Source organism: Pimephales promelas, chromosome 11 (assembly GCF_988280905.1).
Source record: "Pimephales promelas chromosome 11, fPimPro1.hap1.1, whole genome shotgun sequence".
Lineage (NCBI taxonomy): Eukaryota > Metazoa > Chordata > Actinopteri > Cypriniformes > Leuciscidae > Pimephales > Pimephales promelas.
The window spans coordinates 34,975,305-34,992,959 of NC_142779.1; the positions used below are offsets into that span (position 1 = coordinate 34,975,305).

The 17,655-nt window shown below is 42.1% G+C and overlaps 4 protein-coding genes across 4 annotated transcripts; all 4 read left to right on the plus strand.

Moving 5' to 3' along the window:
* The first annotated feature begins 1,991 nt into the window (after nt 1-1,991).
* Nucleotides 1,992-4,283, plus strand: LOC148977243 (zona pellucida sperm-binding protein 3-like). Its single transcript, XM_089116676.1, has 8 exons — nt 1,992-2,579; nt 3,017-3,135; nt 3,213-3,316; nt 3,403-3,580; nt 3,705-3,822; nt 3,901-3,983; nt 4,054-4,145; nt 4,216-4,283. The coding sequence occupies exons 1-8, from the start codon at nt 2,037-2,039 to the stop codon at nt 4,281-4,283; spliced, it is 1,305 nt and encodes a 434-aa protein (XP_088972802.1). The 5' UTR covers nt 1,992-2,036.
* A 2,160-nt stretch (nt 4,284-6,443) lies between these two features.
* LOC148977244 (zona pellucida sperm-binding protein 3-like) lies at nt 6,444-8,735 on the plus strand. The gene is made up of 8 exons (XM_089116677.1): nt 6,444-7,031; nt 7,469-7,587; nt 7,665-7,768; nt 7,855-8,032; nt 8,157-8,274; nt 8,353-8,435; nt 8,506-8,597; nt 8,668-8,735. The coding sequence occupies exons 1-8, from the start codon at nt 6,489-6,491 to the stop codon at nt 8,733-8,735; spliced, it is 1,305 nt and encodes a 434-aa protein (XP_088972803.1). The 5' UTR covers nt 6,444-6,488.
* Nucleotides 8,736-10,895: 2,160 nt separating this feature from the next.
* LOC148977245 (zona pellucida sperm-binding protein 3-like) lies at nt 10,896-13,187 on the plus strand. The gene is made up of 8 exons (XM_089116678.1): nt 10,896-11,483; nt 11,921-12,039; nt 12,117-12,220; nt 12,307-12,484; nt 12,609-12,726; nt 12,805-12,887; nt 12,958-13,049; nt 13,120-13,187. Exons 1-8 carry the CDS (start codon nt 10,941-10,943, stop codon nt 13,185-13,187), a joined length of 1,305 nt encoding a protein of 434 aa, XP_088972804.1. The 5' UTR covers nt 10,896-10,940.
* Nucleotides 13,188-15,339: 2,152 nt separating this feature from the next.
* LOC148977246 (zona pellucida sperm-binding protein 3-like) lies at nt 15,340-17,633 on the plus strand. The gene is made up of 8 exons (XM_089116679.1): nt 15,340-15,929; nt 16,367-16,485; nt 16,563-16,666; nt 16,753-16,930; nt 17,055-17,172; nt 17,251-17,333; nt 17,404-17,495; nt 17,566-17,633. Exons 1-8 carry the CDS (start codon nt 15,387-15,389, stop codon nt 17,631-17,633), a joined length of 1,305 nt encoding a protein of 434 aa, XP_088972805.1. The 5' UTR covers nt 15,340-15,386.
* The last annotated feature ends 22 nt before the right edge of the window (nt 17,634-17,655 follow it).

Below are 17,655 nucleotides of genomic sequence, written 5' to 3' on the forward strand. Positions count from 1 at the left end.
CCGAACTGATTTTCGCACAGGGTTTTTTGTTGCAAATGTCATGCATGTAGCTATGGTACAGGACGCATGGGATATTTTAATCACAAAATATAAACTGTAGTCCGGTAATGTTAAATCTTACGACAAGTAACTCCCGAGCAATAGTCCGCCGATTTGAGCAGGAATATGCTGCGCTCATCTAGACCTGCTATGCAACACAATAGGAATACGACCAGTTTAGATGGCAGCCGCATTTCTCAGTGCCCAGCAGCCAATGGGGCATCTAGTCTTTATATGATCTCTATGGTAGTGTTGGCCGGTTCGTGAACGAATCGTTCTTTTGAACTGGTACTTTTTAGTGAACTGGACTGAATTGTTCTGAACAGTTCATGTCTTGCGTCAGTGCTTAATCCACAAGTTATTAAAGTTACTCACTTTCAGACATGCCTGACAGTCCCTCCAAATTGAAAAACCAATATCCAAGAGTATATTTTACTCCAGTAACCCCAACAGTTCACTGAACTGAGAAATGTTGGTGCCACTGCTGAGAGAAGTGATGAGCACGAGTAGCTGGTACTGCGCATTCGTGTACTAACGAACACAGAGGTACAGCGGTTCTTGGATCACCAGAACTTAGACTGAGCTTGTGTGTCATCTTCATGCCAGTTATTCAGCCAATAAAGTATAGGCCAAAGTATTTCAAAGAAAATTGTTTTAATACTACACACTGTACAAAGGTTTAATTTGCATTTTTTTTTTCAAACGACCCGACCGACCGCAACCCGAATATCATTAAAAATATTTAGAAGGCCCAAATAGAAGGCCCAAGCCCTTCATCAGGCATAAACAAGTGGGGAGACACCTCCATATATACAGCCATGCATGGTCACATGATCACATATATCCAATCAAGTGAATGGGCAATTACATCACAAAAGGGAAAAAACAGATAAGAACATGAAAAGGGCATATACCAACATTAATAATACGCAACATGTATAATACAAAAAATGTTGTTAGAAATATATTAGATAGCTAAAAAGTGGGGGCCTGCAGTGCTTAAAGCACAGCCTAAGTAGTATTTTGGAAAAGTATCCGTATAAAAGACATCATACATACACAGCATTCACTCTACCACTGAGCTACTGTACATCCCTTTGTGGTGAGAAGTGTGTTCTGTTATTTACCAACATGTGACTTTAAAGGGACAATGTGTACTTTTTTATGTCTTTTATTATTTAAAATCAATATTTTTATTCATAAATATGTCATCCATGGTGTACAAATACCTCTGCCAATTATGTGCCTTATCCTCGTAAACGAAGAATTTATTATCTTTATATACATGGGACGGGTAGGTCCACGGAGGCTTGCATGTAGTTCCGCCATCTTGAAAAACTATGATAGCAGAGAGGGGGAAAAAAAGTACTAGACCAACGCCTTTCCACAACGTGTTTTCGTTCAGAGCCAGCGTGACATGACTGAAGCAGCAGAAGAGGAGGAGCAGAGCGGTGAGAGGCGCTTCACGGCTCAGGCAAGTTTAAATGGCTGCATTGAAAATCCATTATAGGTGATTAACGTCAACACTGGAAGGCATACATATGCGGTTCAGAGTTTTAAGAAACAAGCACTTAAAAGAGTTTGACATATAAGACCAACATTGCTTGGACATGCTTATATTTTTTTATATTATATGCAATTTCTTTATGCAATATATGTGAGATATGCCTTTGACTTAAAAGTCCAACATTTCTTGGAGATCCTAGGGATCAAAGACCGGAAATACTGTAGGTCATGTAAGTGGAATATTATTCAACTTTCTTCAATATTATATCAAGTACAAAGACGGCAAGTGTGGCTATTTGGACAGAGACAGATGCATAAAAAAATGTGCAGACTGGTGCTTCCCCAAGATACATACACTCTACAGGTCCAGAGGAGAATCAAAAATGATCAATTAAGGTAAAAGGGGTGGAGCCACCTTAACTCAAAGTTGTATAAAACGGGAAAGCCAAGAGCTGGTGTGTATTGTGGTGTTTGTGTTAAAGATTGTTAGGATGGGGTTCCTGAAAGTTGTCTTAGTGGTTGTGATTGTTGCATTTGATCTGCCTGATGTCTTGGGAAGTTTGAGGTACAGTCATAGTCCAAGAAGCATGGGGCCAAAATCAGATCCAGCTACCAGAAGTCCTGCCCTTTCTCCTCTAGGGCTCTGGAACCCTTTGCAAGTGGCTTCTCAGTTTCAGAGTCCTCTGGGTCCCGACTCCAAAAGCCTTGCACAGGATCCTTTTGGTCTTCAGGAGAAGCTGCTGTTGCAGGGTCCAGTGAAGCCTTTGGATTGGAGGTATCCCATCGTTCCAGAGGTGCAGAGTGAGGTGGCGGTGGACTTCCAGTTGAGGCAACCCGTGACTCCCAACAGCGTAGCGGTTCAATGTGGAGAGAACCGGGTTCTCGTAGAGGCCCAGCAGGACTTCTTCAGCAATGGTCAGTTGATCCAGCCAACTGGTCTGTCTTTAGGTGGATGTCCTGTTGTTGGTCAGGATCCTGGGGCAAGAGTGCTCATCTTCGAGTATGAATTACAGGACTGCAACAGTGTGCTGATGGTAAGAATTTATCTTAATGGTTATTTGTTGTGGTGGAGGACCTTTCAAGGAATGTCAGTTCACTTGGTTTTACAATGCCAGTTAAGACCAAGTTATATCTATTTGAATAGGTCAATGTTCAAGCTATTTTCATTTAAATAACCCTTCACACCAACATCTGATGTAAACCGTCCCATAAATCGTATGAAAGGAGCTTAAACAGTAACTCTTGTACCTTTTAATTGTGTTTCCAAAATGTGCATGCTTCCCAAACATTGACTTTCTCTGGCAACACTAGAGCTTTTGAAGGTGGCTGTGGGCATGTGAAGAGTATACTAATTAGTGTTTTCTCTTTGGGATTTCCACCATATTGCACGTTCTCTTAGAAATGAGTGCACAGTGTTGGTGTATGTAAAGTCTGTGGGATGACCCTCTTGGTAACCACAATCTTTTTACAGATGAATGAGGATGAGCTTGTCTACACCTTCTCTCTTACCTACACCCCTGAGGCGCTTGCAGGTACTCCGATTACCCGGACCGATGGTGCAATTGTTGGTGTTCAATGCCATTATCAAAGGTAGGAGGTCTCTGTGACTTTCTGCACTTTCTCATTCAACTGGGAGACCATTTAATGGGTACTTTCATGAACCGCAGGCTCCAAAATGTAAGCAGTGATGCCTTGAGGCCAACATGGATTCCTTATGCCTCAACAGCGGCTGGTGAAGAAGTCTTGGTGTTCTCCCTGAAGATCATGATGGGTTGGTACAGATTTTCTTTAAATAAAACGTTACCTTTGCTTGCTATTGTGGCTCTGCCTAATTATTTGTTCGTTTATTTTTTGTAGATGATTGGTCCTATCAGAGGCCTTCATACTCGTATTTCCTGGGCGGTGTTATTAACATTGAGGCATCTGTGAAGCAGTATAATCATGTGCCTCTGCGTGTGTTTGTGGACCGCTGTGTGGCCACTCAAGTACCTGATGTGAACTCTCTTCCGAGATATTCCTTCATTGAGAATCATGGGTAAGGGTATGGATCTTGATGTGGTAGGACTCTTAAGTTACCTTTTGTAAACACTATCACAGTCATGGGTAAGATCTAGTTGCTTGATGCTCTACAGTTGACATTCAGTTGGTTTCGTCGTCAGGTGCTTTGTGGATGCCAAAACTACAGCTTCCAGCTCCCGCTTCATGCCTCGGTCACAAGCTGACAAGATCCAGTTCCAGCTGGAGGCGTTCATGTTCCAGGAGGGCAACAGTCCTTCTGTATGTACTATGAATGAGTTAACTTGACTTCTCCTCCCATCTGCTTTGGTTTTGTGACCTGTCTGTCATCTCTTGCAGATCTACATAACATGTATTCTGAAGGCAACTATTGCTTCTGCACCCAGTGATGCTCAGCGCAAATCCTGTTCCTATGCCAACGGGTAATTGATTATTATTTTTGTTTTAAGATGACTTTTCTCATGTTGAAGGCTCTATGTGTTTGTGTTGCAGATGGTTTGCTGCTGATGGAAATGACCAAGTTTGTGGTTGCTGTGACTCAACATGTGGTCCTGATGGTGAATTTGCTGCTTCTCCCTATGGAGGTTGGTAGCGTTTGCTCTTTCTAAGGTTGCTTTTGATTTAAGTGGTCTAACTGGGCTTTCTTCTCTTTAGGAATTGAGTGGGAAGGCAAGGCTTCACTTGGTCCTGTAATGGTTCAAGGGCAAAAGAGTTCTCAATAAAACTGACAAATCAATCCTTGATTGTATCTGACTTGTCATTTTGCTGCATGTCTGGTTTAACTGCTTTTGACTTTGAAAAACTGCCTCATTCTGCCAATGTGGTGAAACCAAATCTGTTTGGCAGGAGATATGAGTTGTCAGCGCATTTAATGAATCATCTCACTGAATACCGAACTGATTTTCGCACAGGGTTTTTTGTTGCAAATGTCATGCATGTAGCTATGGTACAGGACGCATGGGATATTTTAATCACAAAATATAAACTGTAGTCCGGTAATGTTAAATCTTACGACAAGTAACTCCCGAGCAATAGTCCGCCGATTTGAGCAGGAATATGCTGCGCTCATCTAGACCTGCTATGCAACACAATAGGAATACGACCAGTTTAGATGGCAGCCGCATTTCTCAGTGCCCAGCAGCCAATGGGGCATCTAGTCTTTATATGATCTCTATGGTAGTGTTGGCCGGTTCGTGAACGAATCGTTCTTTTGAACTGGTACTTTTTAGTGAACTGGACTGAATTGTTCTGAACAGTTCATGTCTTGCGTCAGTGCTTAATCCACAAGTTATTAAAGTTACTCACTTTCAGACATGCCTGACAGTCCCTCCAAATTGAAAAACCAATATCCAAGAGTATATTTTACTCCAGTAACCCCAACAGTTCACTGAACTGAGAAATGTTGGTGCCACTGCTGAGAGAAGTGATGAGCACGAGTAGCTGGTACTGCGCATTCGTGTACTAACGAACACAGAGGTACAGCGGTTCTTGGATCACCAGAACTTAGACTGAGCTTGTGTGTCATCTTCATGCCAGTTATTCAGCCAATAAAGTATAGGCCAAAGTATTTCAAAGAAAATTGTTTTAATACTACACACTGTACAAAGGTTTAATTTGCATTTTTTTTTTCAAACGACCCGACCGACCGCAACCCGAATATCATTAAAAATATTTAGAAGGCCCAAATAGAAGGCCCAAGCCCTTCATCAGGCATAAACAAGTGGGGAGACACCTCCATATATACAGCCATGCATGGTCACATGATCACATATATCCAATCAAGTGAATGGGCAATTACATCACAAAAGGGAAAAAACAGATAAGAACATGAAAAGGGCATATACCAACATTAATAATACGCAACATGTATAATACAAAAAATGTTGTTAGAAATATATTAGATAGCTAAAAAGTGGGGGCCTGCAGTGCTTAAAGCACAGCCTAAGTAGTATTTTGGAAAAGTATCCGTATAAAAGACATCATACATACACAGCATTCACTCTACCACTGAGCTACTGTACATCCCTTTGTGGTGAGAAGTGTGTTCTGTTATTTACCAACATGTGACTTTAAAGGGACAATGTGTACTTTTTTATGTCTTTTATTATTTAAAATCAATATTTTTATTCATAAATATGTCATCCATGGTGTACAAATACCTCTGCCAATTATGTGCCTTATCCTCGTAAACGAAGAATTTATTATCTTTATATACATGGGACGGGTAGGTCCACGGAGGCTTGCATGTAGTTCCGCCATCTTGAAAAACTATGATAGCAGAGAGGGGGAAAAAAAGTACTAGACCAACGCCTTTCCACAACGTGTTTTCGTTCAGAGCCAGCGTGACATGACTGAAGCAGCAGAAGAGGAGGAGCAGAGCGGTGAGAGGCGCTTCACGGCTCAGGCAAGTTTAAATGGCTGCATTGAAAATCCATTATAGGTGATTAACGTCAACACTGGAAGGCATACATATGCGGTTCAGAGTTTTAAGAAACAAGCACTTAAAAGAGTTTGACATATAAGACCAACATTGCTTGGACATGCTTATATTTTTTTATATTATATGCAATTTCTTTATGCAATATATGTGAGATATGCCTTTGACTTAAAAGTCCAACATTTCTTGGAGATCCTAGGGATCAAAGACCGGAAATACTGTAGGTCATGTAAGTGGAATATTATTCAACTTTCTTCAATATTATATCAAGTACAAAGACGGCAAGTGTGGCTATTTGGACAGAGACAGATGCATAAAAAAATGTGCAGACTGGTGCTTCCCCAAGATACATACACTCTACAGGTCCAGAGGAGAATCAAAAATGATCAATTAAGGTAAAAGGGGTGGAGCCACCTTAACTCAAAGTTGTATAAAACGGGAAAGCCAAGAGCTGGTGTGTATTGTGGTGTTTGTGTTAAAGATTGTTAGGATGGGGTTCCTGAAAGTTGTCTTAGTGGTTGTGATTGTTGCATTTGATCTGCCTGATGTCTTGGGAAGTTTGAGGTACAGTCATAGTCCAAGAAGCATGGGGCCAAAATCAGATCCAGCTACCAGAAGTCCTGCCCTTTCTCCTCTAGGGCTCTGGAACCCTTTGCAAGTGGCTTCTCAGTTTCAGAGTCCTCTGGGTCCCGACTCCAAAAGCCTTGCACAGGATCCTTTTGGTCTTCAGGAGAAGCTGCTGTTGCAGGGTCCAGTGAAGCCTTTGGATTGGAGGTATCCCATCGTTCCAGAGGTGCAGAGTGAGGTGGCGGTGGACTTCCAGTTGAGGCAACCCGTGACTCCCAACAGCGTAGCGGTTCAATGTGGAGAGAACCGGGTTCTCGTAGAGGCCCAGCAGGACTTCTTCAGCAATGGTCAGTTGATCCAGCCAACTGGTCTGTCTTTAGGTGGATGTCCTGTTGTTGGTCAGGATCCTGGGGCAAGAGTGCTCATCTTCGAGTATGAATTACAGGACTGCAACAGTGTGCTGATGGTAAGAATTTATCTTAATGGTTATTTGTTGTGGTGGAGGACCTTTCAAGGAATGTCAGTTCACTTGGTTTTACAATGCCAGTTAAGACCAAGTTATATCTATTTGAATAGGTCAATGTTCAAGCTATTTTCATTTAAATAACCCTTCACACCAACATCTGATGTAAACCGTCCCATAAATCGTATGAAAGGAGCTTAAACAGTAACTCTTGTACCTTTTAATTGTGTTTCCAAAATGTGCATGCTTCCCAAACATTGACTTTCTCTGGCAACACTAGAGCTTTTGAAGGTGGCTGTGGGCATGTGAAGAGTATACTAATTAGTGTTTTCTCTTTGGGATTTCCACCATATTGCACGTTCTCTTAGAAATGAGTGCACAGTGTTGGTGTATGTAAAGTCTGTGGGATGACCCTCTTGGTAACCACAATCTTTTTACAGATGAATGAGGATGAGCTTGTCTACACCTTCTCTCTTACCTACACCCCTGAGGCGCTTGCAGGTACTCCGATTACCCGGACCGATGGTGCAATTGTTGGTGTTCAATGCCATTATCAAAGGTAGGAGGTCTCTGTGACTTTCTGCACTTTCTCATTCAACTGGGAGACCATTTAATGGGTACTTTCATGAACCGCAGGCTCCAAAATGTAAGCAGTGATGCCTTGAGGCCAACATGGATTCCTTATGCCTCAACAGCGGCTGGTGAAGAAGTCTTGGTGTTCTCCCTGAAGATCATGATGGGTTGGTACAGATTTTCTTTAAATAAAACGTTACCTTTGCTTGCTATTGTGGCTCTGCCTAATTATTTGTTCGTTTATTTTTTGTAGATGATTGGTCCTATCAGAGGCCTTCATACTCGTATTTCCTGGGCGGTGTTATTAACATTGAGGCATCTGTGAAGCAGTATAATCATGTGCCTCTGCGTGTGTTTGTGGACCGCTGTGTGGCCACTCAAGTACCTGATGTGAACTCTCTTCCGAGATATTCCTTCATTGAGAATCATGGGTAAGGGTATGGATCTTGATGTGGTAGGACTCTTAAGTTACCTTTTGTAAACACTATCACAGTCATGGGTAAGATCTAGTTGCTTGATGCTCTACAGTTGACATTCAGTTGGTTTCGTCGTCAGGTGCTTTGTGGATGCCAAAACTACAGCTTCCAGCTCCCGCTTCATGCCTCGGTCACAAGCTGACAAGATCCAGTTCCAGCTGGAGGCGTTCATGTTCCAGGAGGGCAACAGTCCTTCTGTATGTACTATGAATGAGTTAACTTGACTTCTCCTCCCATCTGCTTTGGTTTTGTGACCTGTCTGTCATCTCTTGCAGATCTACATAACATGTATTCTGAAGGCAACTATTGCTTCTGCACCCAGTGATGCTCAGCGCAAATCCTGTTCCTATGCCAACGGGTAATTGATTATTATTTTTGTTTTAAGATGACTTTTCTCATGTTGAAGGCTCTATGTGTTTGTGTTGCAGATGGTTTGCTGCTGATGGAAATGACCAAGTTTGTGGTTGCTGTGACTCAACATGTGGTCCTGATGGTGAATTTGCTGCTTCTCCCTATGGAGGTTGGTAGCGTTTGCTCTTTCTAAGGTTGCTTTTGATTCAAGTGGTCTAACTGGGCTTTCTTCTCTTTAGGAATTGAGTGGGAAGGCAAGGCTTCACTTGGTCCTGTAATGGTTCAAGGGCAAAAGAGTTCTCAATAAAACTGACAAATCAATCCTTGATTGTATCTGACTTGTCATTTTGCTGCATGTCTGGTTTAACTGCTTTTGACTTTGAAAAACTGCCTCATTCTGCCAATGTGGTGAAACCAAATCTGTTTGGCAGGAGATATGAGTTGTCAGCGCATTTAATGAATCATCTCACTGAATACCGAACTGATTTTCGCACAGGGTTTTTTGTTGCAAATGTCATGCATGTAGCTATGGTACAGGACGCATGGGATATTTTAATCACAAAATATAAACTGTAGTCCGGTAATGTTAAATCTTACGACAAGTAACTCCCGAGCAATAGTCCGCCGATTTGAGCAGGAATATGCTGCGCTCATCTAGACCTGCTATGCAACACAATAGGAATACGACCAGTTTAGATGGCAGCCGCATTTCTCAGTGCCCAGCAGCCAATGGGGCATCTAGTCTTTATATGATCTCTATGGTAGTGTTGGCCGGTTCGTGAACGAATCGTTCTTTTGAACTGGTACTTTTTAGTGAACTGGACTGAATTGTTCTGAACAGTTCATGTCTTGCGTCAGTGCTTAATCCACAAGTTATTAAAGTTACTCACTTTCAGACATGCCTGACAGTCCCTCCAAATTGAAAAACCAATATCCAAGAGTATATTTTACTCCAGTAACCCCAACAGTTCACTGAACTGAGAAATGTTGGTGCCACTGCTGAGAGAAGTGATGAGCACGAGTAGCTGGTACTGCGCATTCGTGTACTAACGAACACAGAGGTACAGCGGTTCTTGGATCACCAGAACTTAGACTGAGCTTGTGTGTCATCTTCATGCCAGTTATTCAGCCAATAAAGTATAGGCCAAAGTATTTCAAAGAAAATTGTTTTAATACTACACACTGTACAAAGGTTTAATTTGCATTTTTTTTTTCAAACGACCCGACCGACCGCAACCCGAATATCATTAAAAATATTTAGAAGGCCCAAATAGAAGGCCCAAGCCCTTCATCAGGCATAAACAAGTGGGGAGACACCTCCATATATACAGCCATGCATGGTCACATGATCACATATATCCAATCAAGTGAATGGGCAATTACATCACAAAAGGGAAAAAACAGATAAGAACATGAAAAGGGCATATACCAACATTAATAATACGCAACATGTATAATACAAAAAATGTTGTTAGAAATATATTAGATAGCTAAAAAGTGGGGGCCTGCAGTGCTTAAAGCACAGCCTAAGTAGTATTTTGGAAAAGTATCCGTATAAAAGACATCATACATACACAGCATTCACTCTACCACTGAGCTACTGTACATCCCTTTGTGGTGAGAAGTGTGTTCTGTTATTTACCAACATGTGACTTTAAAGGGACAATGTGTACTTTTTTATGTCTTTTATTATTTAAAATCAATATTTTTATTCATAAATATGTCATCCATGGTGTACAAATACCTCTGCCAATTATGTGCCTTATCCTCGTAAACGAAGAATTTATTATCTTTATATACATGGGACGGGTAGGTCCACGGAGGCTTGCATGTAGTTCCGCCATCTTGAAAAACTATGATAGCAGAGAGGGGGAAAAAAAGTACTAGACCAACGCCTTTCCACAACGTGTTTTCGTTCAGAGCCAGCGTGACATGACTGAAGCAGCAGAAGAGGAGGAGCAGAGCGGTGAGAGGCGCTTCACGGCTCAGGCAAGTTTAAATGGCTGCATTGAAAATCCATTATAGGTGATTAACGTCAACACTGGAAGGCATACATATGCGGTTCAGAGTTTTAAGAAACAAGCACTTAAAAGAGTTTGACATATAAGACCAACATTGCTTGGACATGCTTATATTTTTTTATATTATATGCAATTTCTTTATGCAATATATGTGAGATATGCCTTTGACTTAAAAGTCCAACATTTCTTGGAGATCCTAGGGATCAAAGACCGGAAATACTGTAGGTCATGTAAGTGGAATATTATTCAACTTTCTTCAATATTATATCAAGTACAAAGACGGCAAGTGTGGCTATTTGGACAGAGACAGATGCATAAAAAAATGTGCAGACTGGTGCTTCCCCAAGATACATACACTCTACAGGTCCAGAGGAGAATCAAAAATGATCAATTAAGGTAAAAGGGGTGGAGCCACCTTAACTCAAAGTTGTATAAAACGGGAAAGCCAAGAGCTGGTGTGTATTGTGGTGTTTGTGTTAAAGATTGTTAGGATGGGGTTCCTGAAAGTTGTCTTAGTGGTTGTGATTGTTGCATTTGATCTGCCTGATGTCTTGGGAAGTTTGAGGTACAGTCATAGTCCAAGAAGCATGGGGCCAAAATCAGATCCAGCTACCAGAAGTCCTGCCCTTTCTCCTCTAGGGCTCTGGAACCCTTTGCAAGTGGCTTCTCAGTTTCAGAGTCCTCTGGGTCCCGACTCCAAAAGCCTTGCACAGGATCCTTTTGGTCTTCAGGAGAAGCTGCTGTTGCAGGGTCCAGTGAAGCCTTTGGATTGGAGGTATCCCATCGTTCCAGAGGTGCAGAGTGAGGTGGCGGTGGACTTCCAGTTGAGGCAACCCGTGACTCCCAACAGCGTAGCGGTTCAATGTGGAGAGAACCGGGTTCTCGTAGAGGCCCAGCAGGACTTCTTCAGCAATGGTCAGTTGATCCAGCCAACTGGTCTGTCTTTAGGTGGATGTCCTGTTGTTGGTCAGGATCCTGGGGCAAGAGTGCTCATCTTCGAGTATGAATTACAGGACTGCAACAGTGTGCTGATGGTAAGAATTTATCTTAATGGTTATTTGTTGTGGTGGAGGACCTTTCAAGGAATGTCAGTTCACTTGGTTTTACAATGCCAGTTAAGACCAAGTTATATCTATTTGAATAGGTCAATGTTCAAGCTATTTTCATTTAAATAACCCTTCACACCAACATCTGATGTAAACCGTCCCATAAATCGTATGAAAGGAGCTTAAACAGTAACTCTTGTACCTTTTAATTGTGTTTCCAAAATGTGCATGCTTCCCAAACATTGACTTTCTCTGGCAACACTAGAGCTTTTGAAGGTGGCTGTGGGCATGTGAAGAGTATACTAATTAGTGTTTTCTCTTTGGGATTTCCACCATATTGCACGTTCTCTTAGAAATGAGTGCACAGTGTTGGTGTATGTAAAGTCTGTGGGATGACCCTCTTGGTAACCACAATCTTTTTACAGATGAATGAGGATGAGCTTGTCTACACCTTCTCTCTTACCTACACCCCTGAGGCGCTTGCAGGTACTCCGATTACCCGGACCGATGGTGCAATTGTTGGTGTTCAATGCCATTATCAAAGGTAGGAGGTCTCTGTGACTTTCTGCACTTTCTCATTCAACTGGGAGACCATTTAATGGGTACTTTCATGAACCGCAGGCTCCAAAATGTAAGCAGTGATGCCTTGAGGCCAACATGGATTCCTTATGCCTCAACAGCGGCTGGTGAAGAAGTCTTGGTGTTCTCCCTGAAGATCATGATGGGTTGGTACAGATTTTCTTTAAATAAAACGTTACCTTTGCTTGCTATTGTGGCTCTGCCTAATTATTTGTTCGTTTATTTTTTGTAGATGATTGGTCCTATCAGAGGCCTTCATACTCGTATTTCCTGGGCGGTGTTATTAACATTGAGGCATCTGTGAAGCAGTATAATCATGTGCCTCTGCGTGTGTTTGTGGACCGCTGTGTGGCCACTCAAGTACCTGATGTGAACTCTCTTCCGAGATATTCCTTCATTGAGAATCATGGGTAAGGGTATGGATCTTGATGTGGTAGGACTCTTAAGTTACCTTTTGTAAACACTATCACAGTCATGGGTAAGATCTAGTTGCTTGATGCTCTACAGTTGACATTCAGTTGGTTTCGTCGTCAGGTGCTTTGTGGATGCCAAAACTACAGCTTCCAGCTCCCGCTTCATGCCTCGGTCACAAGCTGACAAGATCCAGTTCCAGCTGGAGGCGTTCATGTTCCAGGAGGGCAACAGTCCTTCTGTATGTACTATGAATGAGTTAACTTGACTTCTCCTCCCATCTGCTTTGGTTTTGTGACCTGTCTGTCATCTCTTGCAGATCTACATAACATGTATTCTGAAGGCAACTATTGCTTCTGCACCCAGTGATGCTCAGCGCAAATCCTGTTCCTATGCCAACGGGTAATTGATTATTATTTTTGTTTTAAGATGACTTTTCTCATGTTGAAGGCTCTATGTGTTTGTGTTGCAGATGGTTTGCTGCTGATGGAAATGACCAAGTTTGTGGTTGCTGTGACTCAACATGTGGTCCTGATGGTGAATTTGCTGCTTCTCCCTATGGAGGTTGGTAGCGTTTGCTCTTTCTAAGGTTGCTTTTGATTCAAGTGGTCTAACTGGGCTTTCTTCTCTTTAGGAATTGAGTGGGAAGGCAAGGCTTCACTTGGTCCTGTAATGGTTCAAGGGCAAAAGAGTTCTCAATAAAACTGACAAATCAATCCTTGATTGTATCTGACTTGTCATTTTGCTGCATGTCTGGTTTAACTGCTTTTGACTTTGAAAAACTGCCTCATTCTGCCAATGTGGTGAAACCAAATCTGTTTGGCAGGAGATATGAGTTGTCAGCGCATTTAATGAATCATCTCACTGAATACCGAACTGATTTTCGCACAGGGTTTTTTGTTGCAAATGTCATGCATGTAGCTATGGTACAGGACGCATGGGATATTTTAATCACAAAATATAAACTGTAGTCCGGTAATGTTAAATCTTACGACAAGTAACTCCCGAGCAATAGTCCGCCGATTTGAGCAGGAATATGCTGCGCTCATCTAGACCTGCTATGCAACACAATAGGAATACGACCAGTTTAGATGGCAGCCGCATTTCTCAGTGCCCAGCAGCCAATGGGGCATCTAGTCTTTATATGATCTCTATGGTAGTGTTGGCCGGTTCGTGAACGAATCGTTCTTTTGAACTGGTACTTTTTAGTGAACTGGACTGAATTGTTCTGAACAGTTCATGTCTTGCGTCAGTGCTTAATCCACAAGTTATTAAAGTTACTCACTTTCAGACATGCCTGACAGTCCCTCCAAATTGAAAAACCAATATCCAAGAGTATATTTTACTCCAGTAACCCCAACAGTTCACTGAACTGAGAAATGTTGGTGCCACTGCTGAGAGAAGTGATGAGCACGAGTAGCTGGTACTGCGCATTCGTGTACTAACGAACACAGAGGTACAGCGGTTCTTGGATCACCAGAACTGAGACTGAGCTTGTGTGTCATCTTCATGCCAGTTATTCAGCCAAAGTGTAGGCCAAAGTATTTCAAAGAAAATTGTTTTAATACTACACACTGTACAAAGGTTTAATTTGCATTTTTTTCAAACGACCCGACCGACCGCAACCCGAATATCATTAAAAATATTTAGAAGGCCCAAATAGAAGGCCCAAGCCCTTCATCAGGCATAAACAAGTGGGGAGACACCTCCATATATACAGCCATGCATGGTCACATGATCACATATATCCAATCAAGTGAATGGGCAATTACATCACAAAAGAGAAAAAACAGATAAGAACATGAAAAGGGCATCTACCAATATTAATAATACGCAACATGTATAATACAAAAAATGTTGTTAGAAATATATTAGATAGCTAAAAAGTGGGGGCCTGCAGTGCTTAAAGCACAGCCTAAGTAGTATTTTGGAAAAGTATCCGTATAAAAGACATCATACATACACAGCATTCACTCTACCACTGAGCTACTGTACATCCCTTTGTGGTGAGAAGTGTGTTCTGTTATTTACCAACATGTGACTTTAAAGGGACAATGTGTACTTTTTTATGTCTTTTATTATTTAAAATCAATATTTTTATTCATAAATATGTCATCCATGGTGTACAAATACCTCTGCCAATTATGTGCCTTATCCTCGTAAACGAAGAATTTATTATCTTTATATACATGGGACGGGTAGGTCCACGGAGGCTTGCATGTAGTTCCGCCATCTTGAAAAACTATGATAGCAGAGAGGGGGAAAAAAAGTACTAGACCAACGCCTTTCCACAACGTGTTTTCGTTCAGAGCCAGCGTGACATGACTGAAGCAGCAGAAGAGGAGGAGCAGAGCGGTGAGAGGCGCTTCACGGCTCAGGCAAGTTTAAATGGCTGCATTGAAAATCCATTATAGGTGATTAACGTCAACACTGGAAGGCATACATATGCGGTTCAGAGTTTTAAGAAACAAGCACTTAAAAGAGTTTGACATATAAGACCAACATTGCTTGGACATGCTTATATTTTTTTATATTATATGCAATTTCTTTATGCAATATATGTGAGATATGCCTTTGACTTAAAAGTCCAACATTTCTTGGAGATCCTAGGGATCAAAGACCGGAAATACTGTAGGTCATGTAAGTGGAACATTATTCAACTTTCTTCAATATTATATCAAGTACAAAGACGGCAAGTGTGGCTATTTGGACAGAGACAGATGCATAAAAAAATGTGCAGACTGGTGCTTCCCCAAGATACATACACTCTACAGGTCCAGAGGAGAATCAAAAATGATCAATTAAGGTAAAAGGGGTGGAGCCACCTTAACTCAAAGTTGTATAAAACGGGAAAGCCAAGAGCTGGTGTGTATTGTGGTGTTTGTGTTAAAGATTGTTAGGATGGGGTTCCTGAAAGTTGTCTTAGTGGTTGTGATTGTTGCATTTGATCTGCCTGATGTCTTGGGAAGTTTGAGGAACGGTCATAGTCCAAGAAGCATGGGGCCAAAATCAGATCCAGCTACCAGAAGTCCTGCCCTTTCTCCTCTAGGGCTCTGGAACCCTTTGCAAGTGGCTTCTCAGTTTCAGAGTCCTCTGGGTCCCGACTCCAAAAGCCTTGCACAGGATCCTTTTGGTCTTCAGGAGAAGCTGCTGTTGCAGGGTCCAGTGAAGCCTTTGGATTGGAGGTATCCCATCGTTCCAGAGGTGCAGAGTGAGGTGGCGGTGGACTTCCAGTTGAGGCAACCCGTGACTCCCAACAGCGTAGCGGTTCAATGTGGAGAGAACCGGGTTCTCGTAGAGGTCCAGCAGGACTTCTTCAGCAATGGTCAGTTGATCCAGCCAACTGGTCTGTCTTTAGGTGGATGTCCTGTTGTTGGTCAGGATCCTGGGGCAAGAGTGCTCATCTTTGAGTATGAATTACAGGACTGCAACAGTGTGCTGATGGTAAGAATTTATCTTAATGGTTATTTGTTGTGGTGGAGGACCTTTCAAGGAATGTCAGTTCACTTGGTTTTACAATGCCAGTTAAGACCAAGTTATATCTATTTGAATAGGTCAATGTTCAAGCTATTTTCATTTAAATAACCCTTCACACCAACATCTGATGTAAACCGTCCTATAAATCGTATGAAAGGAGCTTAAACAATAACTCTTGTACCTTTTAATTGTGTTTCCAAAATGTGCATGCTTCCCAAACATTGACTTTCTCTGGCAAAACTGGAGCTTTTGAAGGTGGCTGTGGGCATGTGAAGAGTATACTAATTAGTGTTTTCTCTTTGGGATTTCCACCATATTGCACGTTCTCTTAGAAATGAGTGCACAGTGTTGGTGTATGTAAAGTCTGTGGGATGACCCTCTTGGTAACCACAATCTTTTTACAGATGAATGAGGATGAGCTTGTCTACACCTTCTCTCTTACCTACACCCCTGAGGCGCTTGCAGGTACTCCGATTACCCGGACCGATGGTGCAATTGTTGGTGTTCAATGCCATTATCAAAGGTAGGAGGTCTCTGTGACTTTCTGCACTTCCTCATTCAACTGGGAGACCATTTAATGGGTACTTTCATGAACCGCAGGCTCCAAAATGTAAGCAGTGATGCCTTGAGGCCAACATGGATTCCTTATGCCTCAACAGCGGCTGGTGAAGAAGTCTTGGTGTTCTCCCTGAAGATCATGATGGGTTGGTACAGATTTTCTTTAAATAAAACGTTACCTTTGCTTGCTATTGTGGCTCTGCCTAATTATTTGTTCGTTTATTTTTTGTAGATGATTGGTCCTATCAGAGGCCTTCATACTCGTATTTCCTGGGCGGTGTTATTAACATTGAGGCATCTGTGAAGCAGTATAATCATGTGCCTCTGCGTGTGTTTGTGGACCGCTGTGTGGCCACTCAAGTACCTGATGTGAACTCTCTTCCGAGATATTCCTTCATTGAGAATCATGGGTAAGTGTATGGATCTTGATGTGGTAGGACTCTTAAGTTACCTTTTGTAAACACTATCACAGTCATGGGTAAGATCTAGTTGCTTGATGCTCTACAGTTGACATTCAGTTGGTTTCGTCGTCAGGTGCTTTGTGGATGCCAAAACTACAGCTTCCAGCTCCCGCTTCATGCCTCGGTCACAAGCTGACAAGATCCAGTTCCAGCTGGAGGCGTTCATGTTCCAGGAGGGCAACAGTCCTTCTGTATGTACTATGAATGAGTTAACTTGACTTCTCCTCCCATCTGCTTTGGTTTTGTGACCTGTCTGTCATCTCTTGCAGATCTACATAACATGTATTCTGAAGGCAACTATTGCTTCTGCACCCAGTGATGCTCAGCGCAAATCCTGTTCCTATGCCAACGGGTAATTGATTATTTTTTTTGTTTTAAGATGACTTTTCTCATGTTGAAGGCTCTATGTGTTTGTGTTGCAGATGGTTTGCTGCTGATGGAAATGACCAAGTTTGTGGTTGCTGTGACTCAACATGTGGTCCTGATGGTGAATTTGCTGCTTCTCCCTATGGAGGTTGGTAGCGTTTGCTCTTTCTAAGGTTGCTTTTGATTCAAGTGGTCTAACTGGGCTTTCTTCTCTTTAGGAATTGAGTGGGAAGGCAAGGCTTCACTTGGTCCTGTAATGGTTCAAGGGCAAAAGAGTTCTCAATAAAACTGACAAATCAATCCTTGAT

What these genes read in the sequence shown, in the direction of transcription:
- LOC148977246 (XM_089116679.1), top strand. Translation starts at nt 15,387, where the DNA reads ATGGGGTTCCTGAAAGTTGTCTTAGTGGTTGTGATTGTTGCATTTGAT. An exon ending in GTTCAATGCCATTATCAAAG is followed by an intron (nt 16,486 to 16,562) that starts GTAGGAGGTCTC and finishes CATGAACCGCAG; the next exon opens with GCTCCAAAATGTAAGCAGTG. An exon ending in TGCTGCTTCTCCCTATGGAG is followed by an intron (nt 17,496 to 17,565) that starts GTTGGTAGCGTT and finishes TCTTCTCTTTAG; the next exon opens with GAATTGAGTGGGAAGGCAAG.
- LOC148977244 (XM_089116677.1), top strand. Translation starts at nt 6,489, where the DNA reads ATGGGGTTCCTGAAAGTTGTCTTAGTGGTTGTGATTGTTGCATTTGAT. An exon ending in ACTGCAACAGTGTGCTGATG is followed by an intron (nt 7,032 to 7,468) that starts GTAAGAATTTAT and finishes ATCTTTTTACAG; the next exon opens with ATGAATGAGGATGAGCTTGT. An exon ending in CTCCCTGAAGATCATGATGG is followed by an intron (nt 7,769 to 7,854) that starts GTTGGTACAGAT and finishes TATTTTTTGTAG; the next exon opens with ATGATTGGTCCTATCAGAGG.
- LOC148977243 (XM_089116676.1), top strand. Translation starts at nt 2,037, where the DNA reads ATGGGGTTCCTGAAAGTTGTCTTAGTGGTTGTGATTGTTGCATTTGAT. An exon ending in CTCCCTGAAGATCATGATGG is followed by an intron (nt 3,317 to 3,402) that starts GTTGGTACAGAT and finishes TATTTTTTGTAG; the next exon opens with ATGATTGGTCCTATCAGAGG. An exon ending in TCCTGTTCCTATGCCAACGG is followed by an intron (nt 3,984 to 4,053) that starts GTAATTGATTAT and finishes TTTGTGTTGCAG; the next exon opens with ATGGTTTGCTGCTGATGGAA.
- LOC148977245 (XM_089116678.1), top strand. Translation starts at nt 10,941, where the DNA reads ATGGGGTTCCTGAAAGTTGTCTTAGTGGTTGTGATTGTTGCATTTGAT. An exon ending in CTCCCTGAAGATCATGATGG is followed by an intron (nt 12,221 to 12,306) that starts GTTGGTACAGAT and finishes TATTTTTTGTAG; the next exon opens with ATGATTGGTCCTATCAGAGG. An exon ending in TCCTTCATTGAGAATCATGG is followed by an intron (nt 12,485 to 12,608) that starts GTAAGGGTATGG and finishes TTTCGTCGTCAG; the next exon opens with GTGCTTTGTGGATGCCAAAA.